Source organism: Falco rusticolus, chromosome 4 (genome assembly GCF_015220075.1).
Source record: "Falco rusticolus isolate bFalRus1 chromosome 4, bFalRus1.pri, whole genome shotgun sequence".
Taxonomy (NCBI): Eukaryota; Metazoa; Chordata; class Aves; order Falconiformes; family Falconidae; genus Falco; species Falco rusticolus.
In genome coordinates this window covers 34214262-34237159 of record NC_051190.1, presented here as the reverse complement: position 1 = coordinate 34237159, position 22898 = coordinate 34214262, and the positions used below count along the sequence as shown (strand labels likewise).

At 40.8% G+C, this 22898-nt stretch overlaps 1 protein-coding gene across 3 annotated transcripts in view; it reads right to left on the bottom strand.

Annotated features, from left to right (window-relative positions):
* Positions 1 to 21714, bottom strand: part of SMG1 (SMG1 nonsense mediated mRNA decay associated PI3K related kinase) — a 68762-nt gene extending 47048 nt beyond the window's left edge. For 2 of the 3 annotated variants that reach the window (XM_037383241.1, XM_037383243.1), the window contains exons 1-5: positions 21436 to 21714; positions 11905 to 12068; positions 7819 to 7974; positions 2529 to 2665; positions 173 to 231 (exon numbers count right to left, since the gene is read on the bottom strand). In XM_037383241.1, coding sequence (XP_037239138.1) covers positions 173 to 231; positions 2529 to 2665; positions 7819 to 7974; positions 11905 to 12068; positions 21436 to 21524 — 605 coding nt within the window. In that variant the 5' untranslated portion in view covers positions 21525 to 21714. The remainder of the gene's footprint in view (positions 1 to 172; positions 232 to 2528; positions 2666 to 7818; positions 7975 to 11904; positions 12069 to 21435) is intronic. The other variant, XM_037383242.1, reaches the window with a different exon arrangement.
* Positions 21715 to 22898: the final 1184 nt, after the last annotated feature.

The following is a 22898-nucleotide window of genomic DNA, read 5'->3' as shown; positions in this document are numbered from 1 at the left end:
TTCTCCCCCAGTTCAGTCTTGTTACTGCAATGTCACACCCATGCAAAATTAGTGAATTAATTTCTTTCAGTCTTTCCCCCCTCCGTTACATTTCTACACTGAAATCCAAACTTAAAACTGAAGTTATTTTTCCTCTTTAAAACCTTCAAACCGTTTAGCTTTTCCAGCTTACCTTTCATTGAGTACATCATGAATGGCAGTCAGGATATTATCCAGTTGTTTAATTAGTACCTATAATACAGGATATATAAAAGCATAAGCACAATAACGGCACGATAACTTCTGCAAACTACGTCCTGTTTACACCCACATTAAAAACACCACTGCCAATTCTGTTTGCCAATAGACTACTATTATGCTTCCCACAGCCACTGCAGACAGCATGAACTATATTAAGCAATACTGCAATATTATCCTACATGTTATATTTCATATTTATTTACACTACCCACAAAAATACACTGGCAGCCTGCTATCACTGTTTGTTCTAAGTTTAGTTCTTGCTGATAAGATTACATCACAAACATAAGATTCACCATCCAGCTCACCAGTAGCATCTACTGAAGACCTAGTCTCCTATACTTATAAACAATCGTATCAGCAGAATATTTAATTGATCAGATAGCAGAATCTGAAGTATTTTCTCCTTAGGCAATCCAGACTCTCAGAGAAACAGAGTATTATTCTGGGGAATGAAAATTATCGATGAACTGGTGCTTCTCAGTAAACATAACCAGAAATACTTGTTTTGCTAATATGCACTAAAGAAACCCAACACATCAGTTAATCGAGTTGTAAAATACTACATTAGCTGCAACTGTGTATAAGATGAAGTAGTCTTCTTGACAAGTTAATAAAAGCTTTGTTCTCTTTTCTTCAGAAAGATATTAATCTTCAGCACCATGGACATTATATAGTTTTTGTTGTTGAGTTTTGAGTAACATCACTCTTTTGGGGGTAGAAGTGGGGAGAAAAAGAGGTTCACATGCTTGATTCCTCAAGAAGTCACAAGGACATTTTAAAAATGTGGCTGGTGTTTGCAAGACGTTACAAAAGAGACAGGAGAAGGCATCTATACAACTTAGGAGCTGGAATATTATGTCATTACATGACAATGCCACTGCCTAGTGACTTTTATTACTTTGTTGAACACACATTTCAACCCTGAGAATGAAGAGAACTCTGCTAAACTGCACTTAATACTGTCAAGATCTGCAGGAGCTACTGCTAGGTTAAATACTGTCCATTAAAAAGTTTTAGGCTTGACATCGTGGATATCACTTGACATACGGTCTTGTTCTCATTGGCAAGCTGGGAGAAGTTTAAAGAAAAGTTTCTCAGTGAAAAACTTTTAACATTCTGATCACTAACAAAGTTTGTCACCACCGAGTTAGATATTTGACTGGCAGTTCCAACAGGGTCTGATATGCCAATGAACTTAAATAAAATGCAGTTACAAAAAAAAAAACCTAGGGAAAAAATGCATTGAGAATAATGGAAGTAAATAAAAAAACCAGCCATGGAATAATTGTGGAAAGCATTTACTCCCCAAACCCTTGTACAAACAAGGATTTAGTTTCAGAGGAAAGCTGAAGTATTAGCTAGGCTTGCACATGGTCTGCTTATACCTAGGTCCACAGAATAGGTAAGCCTCAATATTTAAGTGTCATGACTTTTGGAAAAAGAGCACAATTACCATTGAAAAATTAATACATAACGAGAGAATGAACCAACTTCTTATAAATATGGATAAATGTATAATTCACAACCGAAAGGTTGCAGCACTGCGTGTAAATGAGCAGCACAGTATTAAACCATCACTTCCTGCTTTTTTAATACTTGGAGAACTCCTAAGCTCTCCAAAACAGTGAAGGAGATGTGTCAGATTAAATATTCTTAATACTGCACTTCAAAATAAGTAATATTAAAAACGCATACCCACAGTGGGATACTTCCCCCCCCAACCCCAAATCCTTAAGAATCACCTGAGGACACTAAAGAGTTCAACAACCCATTAAAAAACCCAAAGATCTAATGAAAACAAAGATCCTTTTGTTCTATTCCCCTAAAAGGGAATACACATACAAAGGTGTTTAGCTGGAAAGCTGAGTTAACTCTAAGATGAGCTATTCACAAGACTGTAGAAACATCTGTGTATTTTGTTTAAAATACAGAAACAGTTCTTGAACAAGACAACAATACATTTTACTTTTCTCTACTTCCTTGTTGAAGAATCCAGAGAATATTGCTAAGATGAGGCAAAAAGCCCCATACACATACCTTATTTATTGCTACAGTGCATGACTTCAATAGTTTGCTTTAAGGCAATATGTCCCAAGGAATCAAGCAATAACAAGTTTCCTGAATGCTGGAAAAAGGGCAGGCAATCCAGAAATACACTTTCCTTTGTTGTGGAAGGAAATTCCCTGTATATAAGATATTCCTTGCAGATATCTCTCAATACTCAGATTTTTAGACAGTTTTATAAAACAAGAAATACTCCAGTGCTACAAAAAAGAATTACTAACCAGTTTATTATCTGGTTGCTGGATGAATTCTTTCAATTGCTTTACAGTAGCCAGTCTTCGGTCTCTGTCGTCTTCCCGAGTAATCCTCCGAAGAAGATTTGACAGTCGAGACTCGTCAGAATAAGACAACGATCGCTCTGAAGAAGAAAAGGCAATTATTTCTTTCCTCTACAGCATTTGATCAATAGTATCTGTATAGTCTGAAATGTGTATTTGTGGACTCAATAAGTCATAACAGTAATTTGAGAAAAAAGTAAAAAAAAAATCCTGATTTGTTTTAAAGCTACTATAAGAAAAATTAAACGTAAAATCTAAGTTAGCTACTAAAATATTTCATTTCTTCCACTGGACAGCCCAGCACCTGGGTAAAATTCATTCAGAACTAAGCAGAACTGTTTTACTTCTACACAAAAACCTGGATTTGGTTCCCTTCTACATAAATGGACCTATAAAAAGGTGGGGGTGTGGTAAGGTTAAATCAGATTTCTGACTGAATATATAAACAAAAATAATTCAACAAATAATATTTAAAGAAAACCTTGTGGAATAAACAAGCTGCTTCTTGAAGCAAAGAACCAAATTTAAGCTCAAGCATCTACCAAGAAACAGGATTTTCTCCACCATTTTGCCAGAAGAACTAAGATTATGAGCAGTTCTCTGATAGCTAGCAGGGTTCTGCTTTGAAATGGAGAACAGAATGACTCTTCCTTTATTGATGAACAAAAGTATACAGGCGTGTAGGGGTGCAGCGGCTACCGAATTAAGTGGATAATACAAGAGAATTAGCATCTTCCAAAGAAAACATTTCATTAAAGTTGACCAATAGCACTATTGATACCAGTGAAGGTCACAACTCTACCTGATTTAGGTACCAATTACAATGAATTTGCATGAATAATTCAATTCCCTTATTTGCAAAAAAGAAACAAAGTTTCTTTTGAGAAGTTTAACATTAGATGTTTCACAGTGATTAAAATTAGAGGTTTCATGGAACATGATGGGTTTTTTTTAGTCACCAAGCCTCTTATAAGAACACCCAAGACAACTAAAGGCAGCTTTTTTCTCCAGTATGTTACACATCAGTCATCTGATGGGAGCAGCCATAAAGGCAGCCTGGTTATAATGGAAAAATACTGACAAATGATGGGAACTGCAGCCTTGGAACCTGGAGCATCCTTGAAGGGCAGCTGGGCACCTAAGAACCTGAGACATCCCGAGATACCCTTGATAAGCACAAACCCAAGAAAATGCAGCAACAACCTTATTGTCTAGAAAGGAGAGAAATAGACTGTAATGGTGGAAAACATCCTCGGAAGGCAGGATTCTGCAACAGCTACTGGCTGCTCCAGCTGGAAAGAGAGACTGGGAAAACAAACATTGGTCTGAGAAAATAGAAAACAGCACCATCTATTGCCTGTTCCAGGTGAAAAACAGTAGTTAGTAAGAGCTGCTGGTGGCTCCAAGGGGTTGCATCCTAAGAGCCCTTACGTCTTAACAATAACTCGCTTTCCACCCAAAATGAAGCTTCTCCCCAAGAGCTCCCCCTGCAAAGACTTCACTATGCAAGATCTCCTGGACAGACTGGACCCGTGCTGGGAACACCCGACTGACTCCAGGTTCCGTGATGCAGATCATCGTTGAAGTTTTTCTGTCACCAACTGGCACCACTCCTAGGAGGTCTGGTGAGTGCTGTACCAGTAACACTTTGAACAGTGTATATATATATAGGTGTGCATGTAAGTAAAAAATCCTAAGTATATACTTGCTTTACTAGTGGTAATTTGTAGTAACTTGTAATGAAGAAATTTAAGAAATAGAGAAACCTTTGTGTACTTGTATATTACAAAATCCTATGAACCAACCCACAGGCCAGTAAGTCTTATAGATCATCATCTACAGGACAGCATGTCTTCTGTATTAAAATCATGAAGAATGTTCTCAACCTCATGTCTTTATTTTTTACATTTTAAAAGAGTATGAATAAAATAGGCTTTGATGATCTGTTTCTTGCCAGGCACCAGTTTAAGCAACTCATTTTGAAGACACCTGACATTCTGAAGGATTAGGCAGGCTTAGCAAACATTAAAATAGCAGTAAGAGTCTGAAGGATTGAATCTACATTTTGTTCCTAGCTAGCACAACTACACAAGACATGTCGAGATGTTACCTGACAGGCATGAAAAGCACCTGTTTTAAGATGTCACTGATTTTACAGAAGACTAAGGCATACGTATCCATTTAGGAAGAACTAAGATTCTTGCCCCTTGCTTTATCTAGAAACCAGAGTCTTCAGTAGTGGACAAAAAGCCAGATGTCTGGTGGGAAACATACAAGAAATCATGAATAGCAAAGACACCTTTTGAAGAAGTATCTGAAGTCTTCCTGAGTGATGGTACCAGACTAATAGTGACAATCCCTGCTAGATGATTGCTTGCATCTGAAGATCTCCTTGTATTTCTGCCCACAGCTGAGCTAGCAACTGTAGTCCAAGGCTTACCTGCCAACAGTTAATACACTGCCAAACTTCAGAAAGATGGACCTAGTGCAGTTACTGACCCCAAAAATATATCAACCCTGGAGAAAAAAAGAAAAGGACTACCAGGAAGAATGCAGCCTGCCCATGGGTGTGCCATGCCTACTACCATTTTTTTTAAAACCTGGACAGTAGTAGGTCACCAGACCAGGGAAAAAAGGAAATTTTTTTGAGAGTTCAGATACAAAACATATGCAAACAAGAATGAAAGTTCTTTTAAAGCTGGGTTACAATGGAAACTAACACAGACCACAGTACACAAAATAAAAAGCACAACTGCGATCCATCAATGATTCCATGTAAAAACTCTTCTGCTAGGGAAGTAGTTTTCTACATTACTGAATGTATCTTGAAAACTTAAGCTGAACCAAATCTACACATGCTTATTTCACTATTAGACCATCTACATATGAAGCCTCTCAAAATAGCAATTTGAATAGGTTGTTGAATAATTAAATGCATTGGCCACCCCATACCACAGTCCTTTCCAAGACAACAGATGTGCCTCATGAGAAAGAAAACTGTTGTACAATATTCCTAGGGTTGTACTCTACCAGCACTAACCTGGACCAGAAACACACAGCACACATTTCTGTCACTCCCACTTCGCACTGACCTCTGCCACTCAGCGAGCGAATGGGAGGCTACACCAGCACAGCTGAGTAAGGTCACTAGAAACTGCTCTTGAAGGGCAAACCAGGATGCAGTGGTTTGGAAATACTGAAAAATATTTTTTGTAAATAACTTTTTATAAAGATATTCTAGGTCTTTGTAAGGTCCCTAAAAAAGTTCCCCCTCCTGTCCCTAAAAATGCTGGTTGACTCTTCAGTGTTAGATGAAAAGTCAGCAGTAACTATAAGCCTTGAATTACTTAAATCCACAACTTGCAACTTATTAGTGTTATCTTCTCTGCATTTATCTTTTTCTTTGTAATCTCTTCATGGAAAACTGTAATTTGTTTTGAAATACAGTTGCACTGTGCTACATACAAAAACATCTTAAAACCAGAACTGTATAATTAAAACTAACACCATCAAGGTTACTGCTACGAGACACACATTTAACTGCTGCCAGAACAAGACATACTGTTCAAAACTCTACTAAGAGCAACTTTTGTTTTTATTAATATCTGATGAACGTTGGCATTAGTCCCTAAGAGTGTGAGCTGTCTGTTGAGCCATAATCATAACTTAAAGATAAATAAAAGAAGGATAAACTAATCAAGAGCATGACTGAAGCTATACTAATCAAATCACTAGTTAATGAACACCAGTATGACTTCCACTTCGTGAAAAATCCATGAGGTCTCAGCCACATGCTAACTCACAGAAGACAACTACTGTAAAAATTGCTTCATGTACACATAAACAAACAAGAAAATATAAAAAAAGAAAATAAGATCCTGTTGCAACATAATCTCACTGTATTTTGAACAAGACATGAAAAATCAAAATGACTTGCTGAAACCTACAAACAATTACAAAGACAACCTAATTAAAAAGGAGAAACTCTTGAAATCTGACATCTAGAGGACAGAATACAAGTCACAGGCAGGGTCTTCAGTCATCCAAAATTATAGTTCTTAACATTTTAAGGATTAAAGAGGTACTCACATACGTAGGAGGCCAGTTTTAATTTTCTGCCAGTACTAACAGTAAATTCACGCACTAGCCCACTACCGAAAGTATCATTTACACAGAGCTCTCAATTAGACAATTCTCTGTTTCCTCCACAGACATAATTTAAGACACTAAAAGGACTGAATAATTTTTAGATCAAGACACCAGAATGGTATTATAAATCTTGAAATTAACCCATTCCAAAGATCAGGCTTCCGCAACACTCATGTCATCACTTGCACCTCAGTCCTTCCACCCAGAAAGCACACAACATTCTTTTTTCACCTTTTGTCACCTCTGAAATAGAAATTCCTGAGGAGAAACACCGTGTCCTCATATGTTTATGATGTGGCTGGTATAAAGCAGTAACAGTTTTTGTCAGTGGCTCCACTACCACTTACACTAAGTGATGCAATAAACAACAGTGCTCGGTCCTAACAAAGTTTCTATTTTCATTCAAAAGTCCCTGGAATTTTTTTTTTTTAACTATGATTTAAACCCAAATAGCAAAAGCACAAGTCCAGCATTCTTGCACCCTCCTGCAACTCCAGATTCCCTCTCCTTGCATCTCCCAAGACCCTGCCCACATTCTTATGATGCCTCTGGTTCCCCCCTGGCTTCTAATCCTCAGCTGAGCAAGAGGGAGCATGAATTGTTGCTGGTTCAGGAGTATGCATCTACTAGTGACTAACCAGCTGGTTTGATGTGATGACTGGTTGACCTGCAGGCCAGTGAGAACAGGTAACGGCTGAGCTCATTGTCACGGGTTTTCTCACACTAGGACTCATTAATAAACAACTTTTCAACAAACCAAAGAGCAAATTCTCCTCCTTGGAGCCCTCGAACTCTTAGCCAAATCTGGTTACCCTGAATAAGGGTTTAAAACTTATTTAAGGGAAACGGAAAGATTGACAGCATAAGCCATAAAGTCAAGAGATGTGCCTAACCTATGGAGGAATGCTCAACACAGGGAACAGTAAATACAAGATGAGTGTTTCCATCAGCATCATCTAATCATATATCACAAAAAAATATCTGTATAGATTGCCTAATCATAGTGAACTTCTTTTCATATTCTGAACACAAGAGAGATTGCTAGAAGACATCCTCTTTTCCTATAAGTCTGTGGTATCCTTACCCTGTGATTTCCTCATGTCTTTTGTGGCTAAAGCACGATTCCCATGCGGAACACTTGTAAAATCAGGATTGGTCACATTGTTAACTCTCAGCTCTTGCCCCAACGACTTCCGACCATAAGTATTTTCCCCAGATCCTCCATTGACACTGTATCCACCTGTGGAAAAACCAACATGAGATTAAAATGGGCTATCAGACCATATATTTAGTAGGGTAGTATGTTACGAGTTATTCTATTCATATGCAAATTAGCAGCCCTATGCTCTACCACCTTCTTTAGCTTCCTTTCTTCACATGAAAAAATGTTTTGTTATGCCCTGCAAGTTTCCAGGTCACATATTCAGAACCTAATCAGTCTTTTTTTGAAGCATATGAAAATCCCTCTATTTGGGGCAAAAACATCGATTTTGTAGCATTTGGGGGTTTCTTATTATTACTTTTGACCCTGTATTTTACAAGGCCCTTCATGTCAAACTGCTAGTACACATGATTAGATACATTCACTTCCTTGATTCTTGATTACGCACATCAAATTTCCACACTGTTTTTGTTACAAAGGCCACCACATAGGCTCAGTAAAACGGGAAAAAAAAAAAAAACCCCGAAGAAAACTTCTCAAAAGCCACAGGTTATTTATATGTACAGATTGAACACCTCTCCCTAAACACACAACAGTCAATATTTTCATACACTAATACTAACGTTATCTTAAATTAAACTCAATCCTACATACTCCCACTCAAGATACACATGGCACATCTCTGGTAACAATAGAAAATCGAGGTAAAACTGTCATTGTGTAATGCAATTACTTTTACTCCTAGACTCACAAGAATTTACATACACAAATGTTAAAACCAAAGATCTCTCTAGTCTGCCACACCACTTTGAGGGGCAAGTTCTTGAGCCTGCCCAATATTTCATTCAATGTATCACAGCTCACTTTTGAGGCAGTTGTGCACACAGCTTTCCAAAGTACCTTCCCTGTCTAAGACAAGGAACAATCAACTAATAAAATTAAATCCAGAACAACATGAGATATGCAAGACTTCTTTCAGAAAAGTTATTTCCACAATTCCACCTGCATCAGTGAAAGGCTGGGGAAAAGGAAAGGTGGCTTTCTGTAAAAAAGACGCAGCCTCCTGAGGCGACAGGATGGATTAAAACAAAAAAAAAAAAAAAAGTTGAAACATCGAGGTGAAACCAGACTTCATCAGATGTAAAGACGTCATCTTGAAGTCAAAGCTTTTAACATAAAGAAGCTGTGAACTACCAGCAGAATTTTGTGCATTTCTATACACATGGGACTATCCTACCATTACAGAAAATCCTGTGCAAAGTCTCAGTTGTAATTAGATAATTATAATTAAAGTAAAAAAATAATTTTTTATTTGTGTATATTTGGATTTGCAACATTAAACTCAATTTTTAAACATAAACTAGCATGTGTGCCACCTTAATGTTATTTTGTCATAACAAACCAACACTGTCCTATGAAGGAAATTACTTCTAACAGCAATAATCACGAATTCAAAGCAACAAAGATTAGTTTAACTGAATATGTCAGATAATCATGTTTTCAGACCACAAATATTAACTAGCAAAAACAGACATACTACCATATACTACCGGAGCTCTTAAGGTTATTCCATACTTCCCCTCTAGCACATAAAATATCCCAGGGGTTCTGGTTGTCTGCAAAGGCATGTAGTATTCACTATAGCATATTTGACATTATTTTAAATTAAACAAACACAAACCTATATTCTCCCACTGGACATATAGTTGGTACATCTTTGGTAATAATATGAAACACTGTCATTTAATTAAAAAACAGCAGGGCAATCAGGTTTTTCAGCAATAAGGTTGCAAATATTAAATTATAACTCTCCCCAGTTACCTCCTGGTCTGAAAAGTTTTTGAAAATCCTAATATATACAAATGCTATTAATTTCCCTTCAAATGCTAAATCTGACATCAAATAAGAATATGATCAGCTATGTCATCGTTATTAATTTTAGCATAAATATACAGGTACCATGACATACAAATAATAATGCAGTATCTTTTTAGCAGTAAGGACTCCGAGTACATCATAATTACAAATCAAAAGGGAGGTAAGTGTCACAGGGAGAACACCTCATCTATAAGTAAAAAGCCAAGAGCCTTCTTTAAAAACTTCTATCTTCCAACTTCCTTGTCTTGTTCCGAAAATAAAGGGGAGAGATCTAATTGCAGTCTTCCACTAGTTAATGTGATGAGTTTTATAAAAATAAAGAAGAGCCAGGCTAATCTTACAGATACAGAGCAGAAGTACAGGAATCAAGAGTCAACAGTCATAAGCTGCAGCAAGGGAAATTTGAACTGGATATGAGAAAACAATTATTTATCAGGAGAGTGGCAAAGCACTAAACAGGCTGCTTAAGGGACACTGCAGAAACTCCCATCATTGGAGGTTTTCAAACCTGAACAACTCCTAGAAATCATCAAGTTGGAAGTAATTTTTATTATGAGTACCAGAAACTAGGGGAAGGGGGCTGTAGAATCTCTTCTCAAGGATTCTAGGAATTTATGACATGGTTATCCAGGACAGAAAAGCTAGATGTTTTTAAAACGAAAATTTCACGCTGGCAGACTCCAACAGTTTAAGTGAAAAATTTTAGGAAACAAGGAAACTATTCTGTAAGTTTACAAGTTTCTCCAAAAATAAAAATGAACTAGAGAGACCTGGAATTTGATTTTATGGTACAGAATATCCTAATCATCTCTTTTCAAGTCATACCTGAACAAAACAGCATAGTTAAAGTGCTGAGCTAGCAGAGACATGCCCTGTAAGATAGAGTACTTGAGGGAGAGATAAGTGCATTTTTCTTTTCAAATGGCACTTTCCCAACAACCTCAGGAACTACCTTACTGAATTTGTCCAGAACTTACTATTTCAGTATCCTGCCAGTATGTTCTTTAAATTCTAGCACACTTCAAAGTATAAGAATAACCTACTATGGCAATCTGTGTAAAACACAGTAAAGCTCCCCACGTTAGCAGACACTCTGACAAATATACTCACTTTCTAAGCAATTCCTCTGTTAAGGTTAACCAAATCTCAAGGTTCTCAAGGTATACAGATAAACAAATACCCGTTTCATGCTCCTGCCTCCTACTAACAGTACCTAAAAAAACCAACTTTGCAGCAGCACACCCAGCTGTAACTTCCCCTAAGATGTAGCAATTCTTTGCAGAGAGTTAGAGGGCAGAGAAGTAGGGTGAGTGCAAATGCTTTTCAGGTTCCTGAAAAAAACCTCCCACACTAATCTCCCTGTGAGATTTTTGGGGGTTTTCAATCTGGCCTGCCTGAAGATTTATGTAGTCTAAAAAGTGACTCTGCAGGTAAAAAAATCTTCCTATTTGATACCTTGATCTGGCAATTAAAAATATAAAATCAGAATACAGATTTTTCATAAAGATGAAAAAACGTGACTAAATTTTCAGCTGTTTTCTACAGAAAGTATTTCTATTCTAAAAAAAAAAAAAACAAACCAAAAACCACACACCAGAAAAAATTGTATGAAGCATACATCATGCAATTTATATGAAATCAGATTGAGGCACACAGAGGTAGGAATTCCCATTAATGACAAAACATAGATATGATTCCCAAAGATTCCAGCTCACTGCAGTAAAGCTGCAATAGGTAATATATCAGATTAGCAGCCTGCTTAATCAGGCAGTCCATTTTCAATACCATCAGGACTAGACAGTATTCAGGAAGAAATTACAACTTGTAAACCAGACAACTATTCTTTAGGAAAAAGTGCCTATTCTGTTAATGCATTAAGTCTTCTCTCACATTCTTCAGCTAATGCAACTGCATATTTTTCTCACTATTCATATCAACCACACATTTATTTGATCCCTGATAAATTTCTCAACACAGAGATACTGTGGCAATAACTTGAATCAGTTCACAGTCTTTTTTTGGGGGGAAAAAAAAAAAACCAAACCAAAAAAATAGTTCTCCACCATTTCCAACTTCCTGCCTTCCTCTGAATGTCCCCTCAATTTACACATGAAACAGCAATCTGTATACCTTTTTCTTCATTCTGTATGTCAGTGTGGACTCTGATATCATCGTGTCTTTGTCGAGACACCACAGCTGAATTTGAGGGTTGTAATCCATAGGAGGCAGAACTGCCCCGATCTCTGGATGAAGAGTATTTTAAATTGTCCTGGTCAGCTGATGCACTGTCAGTTCTATAAAGAGAAAAATATTTTTTTTTATGTAGGGATATAACAGGAGTGGGATTCACATTCACTTATAAATGCAACATATTTAAATGACAATCCCAAATGTATTTTTCTGTGTCAAAAAAAAGTTGTAAATCTAACCTGCTTCTTAAAAAGAAACCTTAAATTCACGTTGGCATTAGAATTGACTTAATTATTATCGCAACATGCAAAGGAAATGCATTCTAGTGTGCCAGTGCCTTTTCTCAGGATGTTCTCAAGTCTCTTTTCAGGTAGATGCCTACATAAGGAAAAATGACTTCCCAGAAGTGAAAAGTAAAATACAACTAGGTATAGGTATATGCCACAGCTAGGCAATACAGCACCTGCCATTTATGAAAGTCATTACTAATGCACACAAGTATTTACACAATACACTATGGGCTTTATTGAGCAATGTAAAACCACTTATTAGATGGAGGTGTTACTAGTATGTAACTGATAACGAACATAGGAATCACATATTAAGTTTCTGCAAAACAAAAATTGCAAAACAAGAAAACAGGCTTTACCATGGAAAAACCTGGAAATGTAAATTAAGAGCTGTTATCCTTTAGAGTAACTGTTTGCTGATAAGAAGTGAGTTTAAAAAATCTGCGTTAAGCTTAAACCACTCTCATATTAGAAAACTGATTTACAGCCCAGCATAAACTTTTGCAGAAAAAGTTGAAAATTATAAAGCCAATTTCTCACTGGACATACTACGTGATTTCATTTTTTAAAAATACAATAACTTTAATTTACGAAACTTGTGGACATGAGACTTCAGAACTTAAATTCAACCAATGATTTTAAATGCATCCTTACGAGCAATACTGGAGGTTTTACATTAAAACTGGTAAAACAACACCCATCCAAAACACCATAGAATTTTGTTCAGTTCAATTATATCTGGAATCATACTATTCAAATTATTTACAGAGGGCTTTCCCCAAGCAAACTCTAGAAGACCTACTATTTTTATTTTAAGCTTTGGATAGTTCACTTGATTATTTAACAAAAAGCAGGACAGGTTGTTGCTTTTCATTCCTGTAAATTAACTATAATTTGTGTAATGAGAAACATCACATGTTCTTGGAAAAGTCTTTAATTTTTACTTTCCAAGAGAACACTATGATTAAAACTGGTAGACACATTCATAGAAAAGGAGTTGAATACATCTTAAGGCCAAAAGGGAAAAACACAGCTACAATTTTTGAAAAGCAGTTGTTAACTTGAGCTGTCCTGAAGGCTTGCTATTTTCAAACACAGCCCGTCCTCCATACAATTGGAGGAGTAATACCATGAGGGCTGATATTTGCAAAAACCACTGGAATTAAAGACACACACACACACACAGACTTTATTCACTTGAGACAGTTAAAAGACAATATACCACCAATTTGGAACAGGGTTCAAATGAAGAAAATTGTGCGTTTGCCCTGTTCTCACAGTACAAAGTTGACAGTACGTTTGTTTGGCAAATATTATTCCCTTTCGCTCTACTACAAGCAAATTCATCTTCAGATATACAGGAAGACTTTTCCTCATTCAGTGTTCACTGTGGCATCACATCTACTTTTTTGCCGAGCACTTGCTTGGACTATTTCATAAAACAGGCTGTGGTACTCAAGAGGCAAAGCCTTAGTAAGTCTTTCCTCATGACAGTCAACTAAGACTGCAAAAATACAGTTGGACCTTCATCATTCACCTAAATTATGCTGAACAACAACAAAGTTCTGCACTGCACCTCCAAATGGTATGAACTGTAAATGTGCATACACCATGTGCAAATTTTCCAGTCTGCCACAGAGCCCCCAGATTTTCTCCCTGTCCTAAAACCTCAGGAAACTTCCAGCTCACTTTGAGGAACAGCAGAGTTTATTACGGAGGATTCAAATTATTTTAGCCTTCCAATGAAACAGACAAATTTTCAATTGGTAACTGTAAGTACTGGTAGGTTCTCAGTAGTGTACCTCCCCAAAGAGCATTGCTTTTTTTAAGACGATGTGCTGCAGCCTGTATCATCTCCAATTGTCAAGCGTTAAGTCTGAAATTCTTAAGTCTGAAGGCAAGCTGATTAAATGGAACAGTCTAAAAAATTGTATGTGTATCCCAATCAACTGAAGAACTACACGTGTTCTCAGCTAACCTCACTTCCCACAGCACAGCCTTTGAACAATCTGTAAAATTTTCCATTGTGGTAAAATACGTAAGCCTATTGTCTCCCTGGGAAAAACCACAGACTCACTTCATTTTCATTTTGTCTTTGGGAACGGCTTTCTGCAAGCTGATCTGTTCACACTTTATCACCCAAGTAGAAGGTGAGCACAATTTTGTTAAAATATATAACTGTTCTCCAATGTATCAATTTAAGAGACAATAGATCCCACTGAAAACATTGTTCCCACTACAGTAAGTGTGTAGCTTGGATATCTAGCGGTTTCTAAGCTTTCTTTAGGAAGCAGAGAAAACAATGCTTCATAGAAAAGATACTGTTTCCAGAGAACTGGGTTCTGTGGCCCAATGGGCTGCTACAGCCCGCATTGCTTTGAAGGATTTTGAACTGAAATAAGCTTAGAGTAAGACTTACACCAAAAGCAGAGCCCGTCATCTCATGGGCCTGTACATTTCTAGCTGTTCAACACGCACTGTTTCTCAGGCGGGAAGGGAATTTAAGACTTGTACTGTTGCTCCTGCACAGGCACTCTGGGAGTTTGTGGTGTAGGCTCGTCAGGACCCCAGGGATAGGACCCCAGCACCCGTCACCTGTGCTCCCTTACCCAGAACCCAGACGCCTGGGTGACACAGGATGCCGCGGTGCAAACTCACAGTGAAGCACAGCCTGTGTGCACAGGAAGAGACATACAATTTTCAAATCTGTTTCTGAAAAATACCGTTTTTCATGCCAGTAACACGTTTGTGATTTTGAAAGACAACCACTTAGAACTCAAAATGCAGCCACTCTATGAGCAGGTACTTGCCAAAGTCTTACAAATAATTACTTTCTCTACCTGCCTTCAGCCCTTGGAGGTACACTGCAGCCGTTCCACCAGGTGACGGTAAGAACTACTCCCAGCTACCTCAACTCACACCTGCATTTCGGGAGCGCACTTTTCCTGTTCACACAGCAGTATTTCCACTTTACTTACATTGTGCCAAGCAGACAGTAGGTTACGTGACAGACATAATGCTTAACATCATCTTTCAAAAAAAGCCTATGTCACAACAAATTTATCAGTTATACACACTGACATTGCCACAGACCTGAACAAACATTGTATGCTAATAAAATCAGTGTACAACGTTAGCAACATATAAGCAGAAGTACAAAAGCAAATGCAGTGTTAGACAAAGTTGGAATGGGAAACTGCAAGGATGAACTTGATGATGATCACATTATACTGTAGCTTTAAAAGCTTATTTCTCATTTTGAGACACTACTCTTATTTTCACCCAAAAAACTCACTGATGGAAACTAAGCACAGCACTTCAAGAGCTCACATGACAATTTTCACCTGTGCCTGGTTCTGGGTGGAAGACTACCTGATTACCACCAACACCAATTTCCTGCATACACTGTTTTAGCAACATCATTTACACAGAAAAGATTACATTCAGGTTTCTGCAGGGTGATGTTTAACCTGCCTTTACCCATCAGAAAAAGAAAATAGTTTACCCACCTAAATAAGCAGAAATGGCCACTAGTTCTTTCTAAACAAAAAGCGCTACTGATCTCCCTCCCCCCCCCCCCCCCCGCCCCCCCGGACGTACAGAAGGAAATAATTCCCAAAAATAAATGTGTATCTCATTCCATCAAAAGTATCAGCATGATTTGACTAGCCAATTTGTATGGCTGAAGAAAGCATGGCTGAGAACAACTGGCTTTTAAAAAAAAAATATCTAGAAAAAGAAAAATAGGTCAATTAAAAATACATCACACTTCTTTAGTTATATGGAAGCCTTAAGAATTTTTGTCCAAAAAACTTGTTACAAACAAGCTGGTGTGTTCTATTCATTATCTGTAGCACACATATCTGCCATATGGATATTATTTTGAGACAAAAAAATAATCATTTAATTATTCCATTTATTTCCAAGTACAGGTTCTACATTTATCCCAAGACAGCTCTACTGTATGAGTTGTATTATCATGCAAGTCAGTCAATTTTACTTGCTTATTTGTTCCATTTGTCAAGTTTATTTGCTATAATGCAGATAAATTCTTCATTACTTAAAATCTTTATCAATAAAATATTTAAAACTTAGAGCCACTGTATCCACTCAAATCAACACCTTCCTGTCAAGTTTCCAACCTTCCTTCCACTGGCATGCAGAGTGATGACAGCCACCTTTGCCATGCTCTTTTATCATCACTTAGTCCATCTTGCCAAGCCCACCCCAAAGCCACCTTCTGTTTCTACTTCTGCGCTGAGAGCGCGTAACAAGGGTGTAAGTTGCCATGTTTTCTACTAGTGAAATAACAGCTGTCTATTTTCCTACTGCAATTCTGTCATATCCACTGCTCGACAACTACCTGCAGTCACAGTACCTTTTCAGATCACCGCTCGATTCTGCATCACTCCCTTCTTAACACGGCAGCTCACCAATTTCCTTCTGTCCTGTGACGGACATTAGGAGGGAACATCAGGGTAACGTATCACACACACACATCCTGTTCTTATTTTTCCATAGGCATCTTCTGATAGCCATTTTTGGATACAGGATATTATGCTAGCTAATTATTGGTCTGATCTAGCATGGCTATACTTGTATGGAAGACTATCTGCTCTCCAAGTTCCTTTTGCTTCCCACTGACACACTTTCACCTTCTTTCATCTCTCCCACACCTCATTCTCCTCTGTCTTCACATTAAAAACAAAGGCTTTCACATTACAAACTTGGGCTCCCCCATTTTACCAAAAAAACAAAAATCACCACCAAAAAAGCTCTTTGATCTCATACCTTCCCAACCTTATCAGCATATTCAACACACTCAGATGTGAAAGGAGATTGAGAATTACTTGTTGTCAGTTCAGAACTGAACACATTCCTGTTCATCTCCCTCAGCCCACTGAATCTCTTCCCAAGGTTTCCACTGATCTCTTCACAATGGCACCTCACAACTGATACTACATCTAGATCTCTAAGCAGCCATCAATATCACTGACTATTTCTTTCTCTCTCCCTATGGACACTTTATCTCACCTTTTGCCCTCTACTCTCTCGCAACCATCCCTGAAGGGATGGAAATGCCTTACCAACTTCCATCATACACAACTCTACACCCATTCTCTGGTAATTTCAGCAACATCCTCAAACATCTCTATGTTGTCAACTTTCAGGTCTCTCAGTTACAGACCTGTCCAAACCAAGATTTCAGCCTATTTCTAAGAAACACGTTCTGTTTAACTTGTACATGCAAACACAGAAGAAACAGTCTCTGTTTCAGCTTCCTTCTATAGAGCATCCCCTATTATCACCCTGCTTGTCATTCAATGTGTTAATTGAGCATTACGAACAGACAACATCCACAATAACTAGTTCTTGCCTTTTGTAGAAGGCATGTCTCTGCTCTTTACAGCCACATAAAAAGCACTACTCTCATCACTTTCTTAGCCTATTTGCTCTGATGAGCTTCTTTGCTCCCTGCCAATACCTCCCATTCAATCTTTAATCAAATACAGGGCACTTGTCCTCAGTTATAAAGTGCTAGCCAGTACTGTTCTCCTGCTTAAGTTATAGGCTACCTGGAAGGAAAGCCATATTCTATTGTCTTGTCTTATCCTGTCTAGACACACAGAGACCTAGGCAGCGACTTGGTTTGGCAGCACCACGCTAAAAGAAATTAATAATTTGTAACACTGACTTACATTGCATGATGAGAAGGATACACTTCATTTTCAAGAACGAATTTCAGTACTAAACCTAGTAAGACTTCTGGAACTTCTCTCAGATGCAAAAGACTTTCTTTTTCACTCTTCCCTGTACTCCCCTGCTAACCTATATTTATGACAGGAGAGACAGAGAGGTCCTGTTAATTAAAATCTTATCTTCCTTTCCTCCCTTCCACCTAAGAATAAGCAAGCCATGGTGCACCCTGTACTTGCTAGCCTGCTACCCTGCACTCACGCTCCTGCTTCATACCATCATAAGGACATGAAACTTGCTTTGCCACTCAGACCATTTTGTATCAAAGGAAGGTATTGCTTGTTTCAGTATATAATTAACCTTTGGTACTCTACCAAATTAATTCTGCTCATAAACAAGACCTGCACACTGACATGATTTTATTTTTTTTCCCCAGAAGTCATATAAGGGTATATGCAGTGAGATCTGTCAAACAAAAAAGGAAAGAAAAAAAGAAGTAAAGGTCTAGAAAACTGGGAAGATTAGACGGGGGAACAAGATCTTACATAGCCTTTTCAAAAAACCCCTGTTTTCTGTCACAGATATACAACATTTATCTAAAAAGTTTTTGTGTTACTATTCATTTAAGTCTGGTGCACAACCTAATATGCCCATATATATCAGGACAACTCCCTCTGCAATACACAGCTCTATCAATGCTCACACACTGCAGGAAAACCAGTTCATGTGCATCTGACAGATATGACTGTATTCATGCAGGTACAGAAAAAAAAAATTAAAACTACTCTCCCTTAAAGAAGGATGTGGACTCCAACTTTCAGTTTCACAAAGTTTTCATCCCAGATCCCAATGCTGATTAGCATTACTAGAACTTCAGAGGAATTTGGACCTAGTAGTAAGAACCAATCTAGTCATTTTTACACACACAAAAATGGGCATTTGAAAACACTATCCATCTGATAATACACCCATGCATTAGCAGTTCCTTCCCCCCCCTTAGGAACTTGAAACAACTACAATGACTACAGCTTTCATTACTTTGGTGAGTGCACTCCCTCTTCCACGCCCTGCAAGAAAGCATTTACCAGCAACATCACCTAAGCTAAACGAAACTAACAGTCAACAGAAAAGAAAGGGGAAGGAAAGAATACACGGGTATATTTTGTGTTGGGGGCTTTTTCGAAGAGCATAAACGAAACAATCTATGAAAAAGAAACACTCGTTGCAAGTTTTATATAACAGATCTCCTTTCAACCATGCATGTGAATCACTTCTAAAAATTAGTTAACGCCAATACAACAAAGACTGATAGACTCACAGGTTCCATATCACCAAAGCTATCTTTCTCAGATTTTAAAAAACATGAGCATAACATATAGAGAAATACAGGCTCTCCTGTTTGGGACTGTGTGAACATTTTTGATTGCTGGGCTCTCTCACCAGATTAAACACAATAATATTTAAAGGAAAGAATAATTAAAGGAAAGAATAAAGTTAGATTCTTGCAAGTGACAGGATCAGCGAGGAGATGTTACCCATTTCTTAGCAGGGGCTCTAATCACCTGGTGTGATGGAAACAGAACGAGGCCCTATCTGCACTATGAAGCTCCCCTGGTCTGCCACACTTTCTCTAGTGCTTTCAGATTTTTGTTTCTGCTGTGGCTTTTGGGATAATGATTTGAGCAGCCCAGTTTACAGCAGCTGTGCTTGAGAGCTAAGGAAGCAAACTGCAGCACAGGGAACTGACCAGAGTCAGGCACTGAGGTGACAGTCCAACTTCTTAAACCAGCCTTAACAGGAGGCAAAGCATTTCTAGCAGCTACACTCTTACTTTCATGCCTAACACAACTGAACCTATTGCAGGCAATGCTATAGTGGAAGAAGTCAGCTTCCTAGCCCCTGTACGATGTACTTTTTAGGCTAAAAAATAGAACTTGTAACAAAATATATCCAACCACAAAGCATTTATAGAAGCCATCCACTGCAAAGACACATCCAATTCGTTCCAGGTGGGAAGGTCAAAAGTTAGGGTCCAGAATTCCAGACTGCAGTCCAGAAATCTGAAGCAAGGTAGTAGCTAAGGAGCAAGAGAGAAACCAGACTTCTTAATTCACCCAAAACCCCCAGGTGCTATAAGACAATGTCACCAGTAAGGTTTGCAAGTTTTTAAGTAAGGAAAAAATAGCAAGTTATTTGACCATGCAGTTCAATAACAGAAGAAATTAGAACTTAAATAACCATGTCCCACAGACCACTAAGAATTGAATAGCCTCTAGCATTAGGCCTAGAGGCTGTGCTGCTAGCTGTTCAAGCAAAAGGAAAGCTTCCTTCACAATAAATACTGAAGTTACACCTGTGTTTGCCAAGATAGATCTTCAGATCCACCCAATTTTCCTAGTCCAAATTGTATGTGACCTGGACCATTGTCCGTAAGTATGTTCCCAAGCACGTGTGTCACTGTTCTTTGCTGCTAAAAAGTTTAAAAGCAGGATCCCATGTTGTGTTAAACTTTCAAAAACACTAAAAAAGCCCCAAATCTTCCACATTAAAAAAGATATTAAGAAACACCAAATTTATTTACAATTTCTACATGACAATTTTGACTCTTGAAGTAGCACAGCTGTGCATTAGAGCTAACACATTGGCATCAGATACATCAGAAGCAATCAAGACCTGAAATACACTCCCTATACTTGATTAAAGAAATCAACAGACTTTAAATGTCACTTATGATGAAGTACCGGGTGTAAACACACCTTAAAACCCACCACGTTGTATAAGCCCTCACCCCAGCCTACTCAGAGCTCAAGTACTTCCCCCAGATAAACAAAAATAATAAATAATCCTTTACTGTTTCACTAACCCTCAGAGGACTACAAGTGCTCCTGCAGCCTCTGTGCTTCGATCACCTGCCAGCTGACAACCAGGCTGGAAAAATACAGGTTCCGAGTCCGTGTCGCTCCCCCCCCCCCCCGGTCCCCTCCGCCCGCTGCAGGCCCCCAGCGCTTCAGCTCTCCGGTGAAGCGTCCCCCGCCCGCTGACACGCACCGGGCACCGGCAGGTACGTTACAGGCCGCCGGGGGGGCCGCCGAGGGGTGCGGGGGCAGGCCGCCGCGCTCCCGCCCGCCCGCTCGGAGCTCGCAGCGGCGTCCCACCGAGCCCCGGGCGCTGACAGACCCGTCCCCATCCCGCCTCCGGCGGACGCGGATCCGGAAACGCCCTGCGCGCCCCGGCCCGGCTCCCGCCGGAGCACGGCCGCGGCCGGCCCCCTCCCCGCCGCCTAGGCCCGGCGGCCGGCCCGCCGCCACCCGCCCCGCACTAGGCCCGGCGGCCAGGAAGTGGCTCCGCCGCCGCTCCGAGCCGCCGCGGCCCGCGCCGCCCCGCTCCCCCAGGCCCGGCGGCGGGGCCGGGCCGAGCCGCCCGCCGCCGTGCCCCGCTGCCCCGGCACCCGCGCGGCCGCGCCCCCCGCCCCAGCCCTGCCCACCTGGGTTGCCAGTCATTCCAGCCCCGCGGGTGGTAGTGCTGCCTGCTGCCGGTGCCGCTCAGCCGAGACCCCGGGGCTCTGCGGCTCATTACCTTGCCCGAGACGGCATGGCCGGCCGGGCAGCGGCGCGGGGCAGGGGCGGAGGAAGAGAAGGAAGCGGGGCGGAGAGGCGCGGGCGGCGGCTCCTCACTTGCGCTCCGCGGGCGGCTGCTGTCTCACACCGGAGGGAGGGGACGCGGCCGCCGCGGCTGCTCCGGCTGCTGCCCGGCCGCGCGGCATGCCGGGATCGCGGACATGGGCCGCCCGCCCCCTCCGCGGGGCACGCCGGGAGGGCGGGGGCGGGGCGCTCCGCCTGCGGCAGCCCCGGGCCGGGCTTCCCCGCCTGCGGGAGGGGGGTCCCCGGCCGCCAGACCCGCGGGGCCGCGGGCTGCTCTCGTGGCGGCCGTGGGAGAGCGGCCCGGCCCGGGGCGTGAGGGGCGCGGGGGCTGCCGCCTGAGCCCCCGCGCTGTCAGGATCGGTGACAGCCGACAGGCTCCCGACCCTTCCGCCTTGAGGGGGACCCGGGGCCCCTGCGCCTGAGGGCAGCCAGGGGATCCCAGCCTGACCAGCAAGAGGGTCCGGGGTGCCCCGCGCCCTGCGGGGATCCTGGCACCGCTGCGCCCTGAGGGGACCGAGGTCCCCGGGACGTGAGGGCAGCGGGGGCTCCCAGTCCCGCAGCTATGAGGGCAGCCAGGGCACCCCAGCCCCCGGGTGCAGAGGGGACCGAGGTCCCCAGGGCACAAGGGGAGCCTGAGGGGAGCCGTGGCTCCCAGGCCCTGAGCCGCGCTGGGGGACCCCGCGCTGCTCCCATCTCCCCTCTTTAGGAGGATGCGGACATCGTCCCCCCTTCCCTCTGCCCGGGTCTGTGCTGGCACTCCTTGCTGGAGTGTCCGCGGCGAGCTGTGTCCCTCTGGATAGATCGGATCCTCATCTCCACATTTTCTCCCTGTAGGATGCGTCGCCCATATATGACTGCCTGGGACAAGTCTGATGTTTGGCGCTGGTCAGCAAAGAGCTGAGTTATCCCATGCTAAACTAACTAAACCCCTGAGGTCTCTCCTTCTTCTGCACAGCTGCTAAAATGCATTTCAAAAGCAGACTAGCAAATAGTGTATTTCTAAGCCCAGATGACTTTCCTGTGTAAAGCAGTTGCAACATTTGCTAGAAGAGCATTTGGTGCTCATTGTGGGGAAAGCCCGTCTGTAAACAGGAAGGCAGGCAAATCTGGAGGAAGAGAAAAAGAGTCTCCTCAATTTGGTGGATACTCCGAGTACATTTCCCCAAAAAGATGTGAAGACTGTGTGACGCGTATTCTTATTTCTCCTGCAAGACCTGGAAACTGACATTAGCTGATCTGATAAACCAGATTCCTGACTGCGGAATATTTCCTTAGTTATGAAAAATTTTAATAGTGTAGTCAGCAA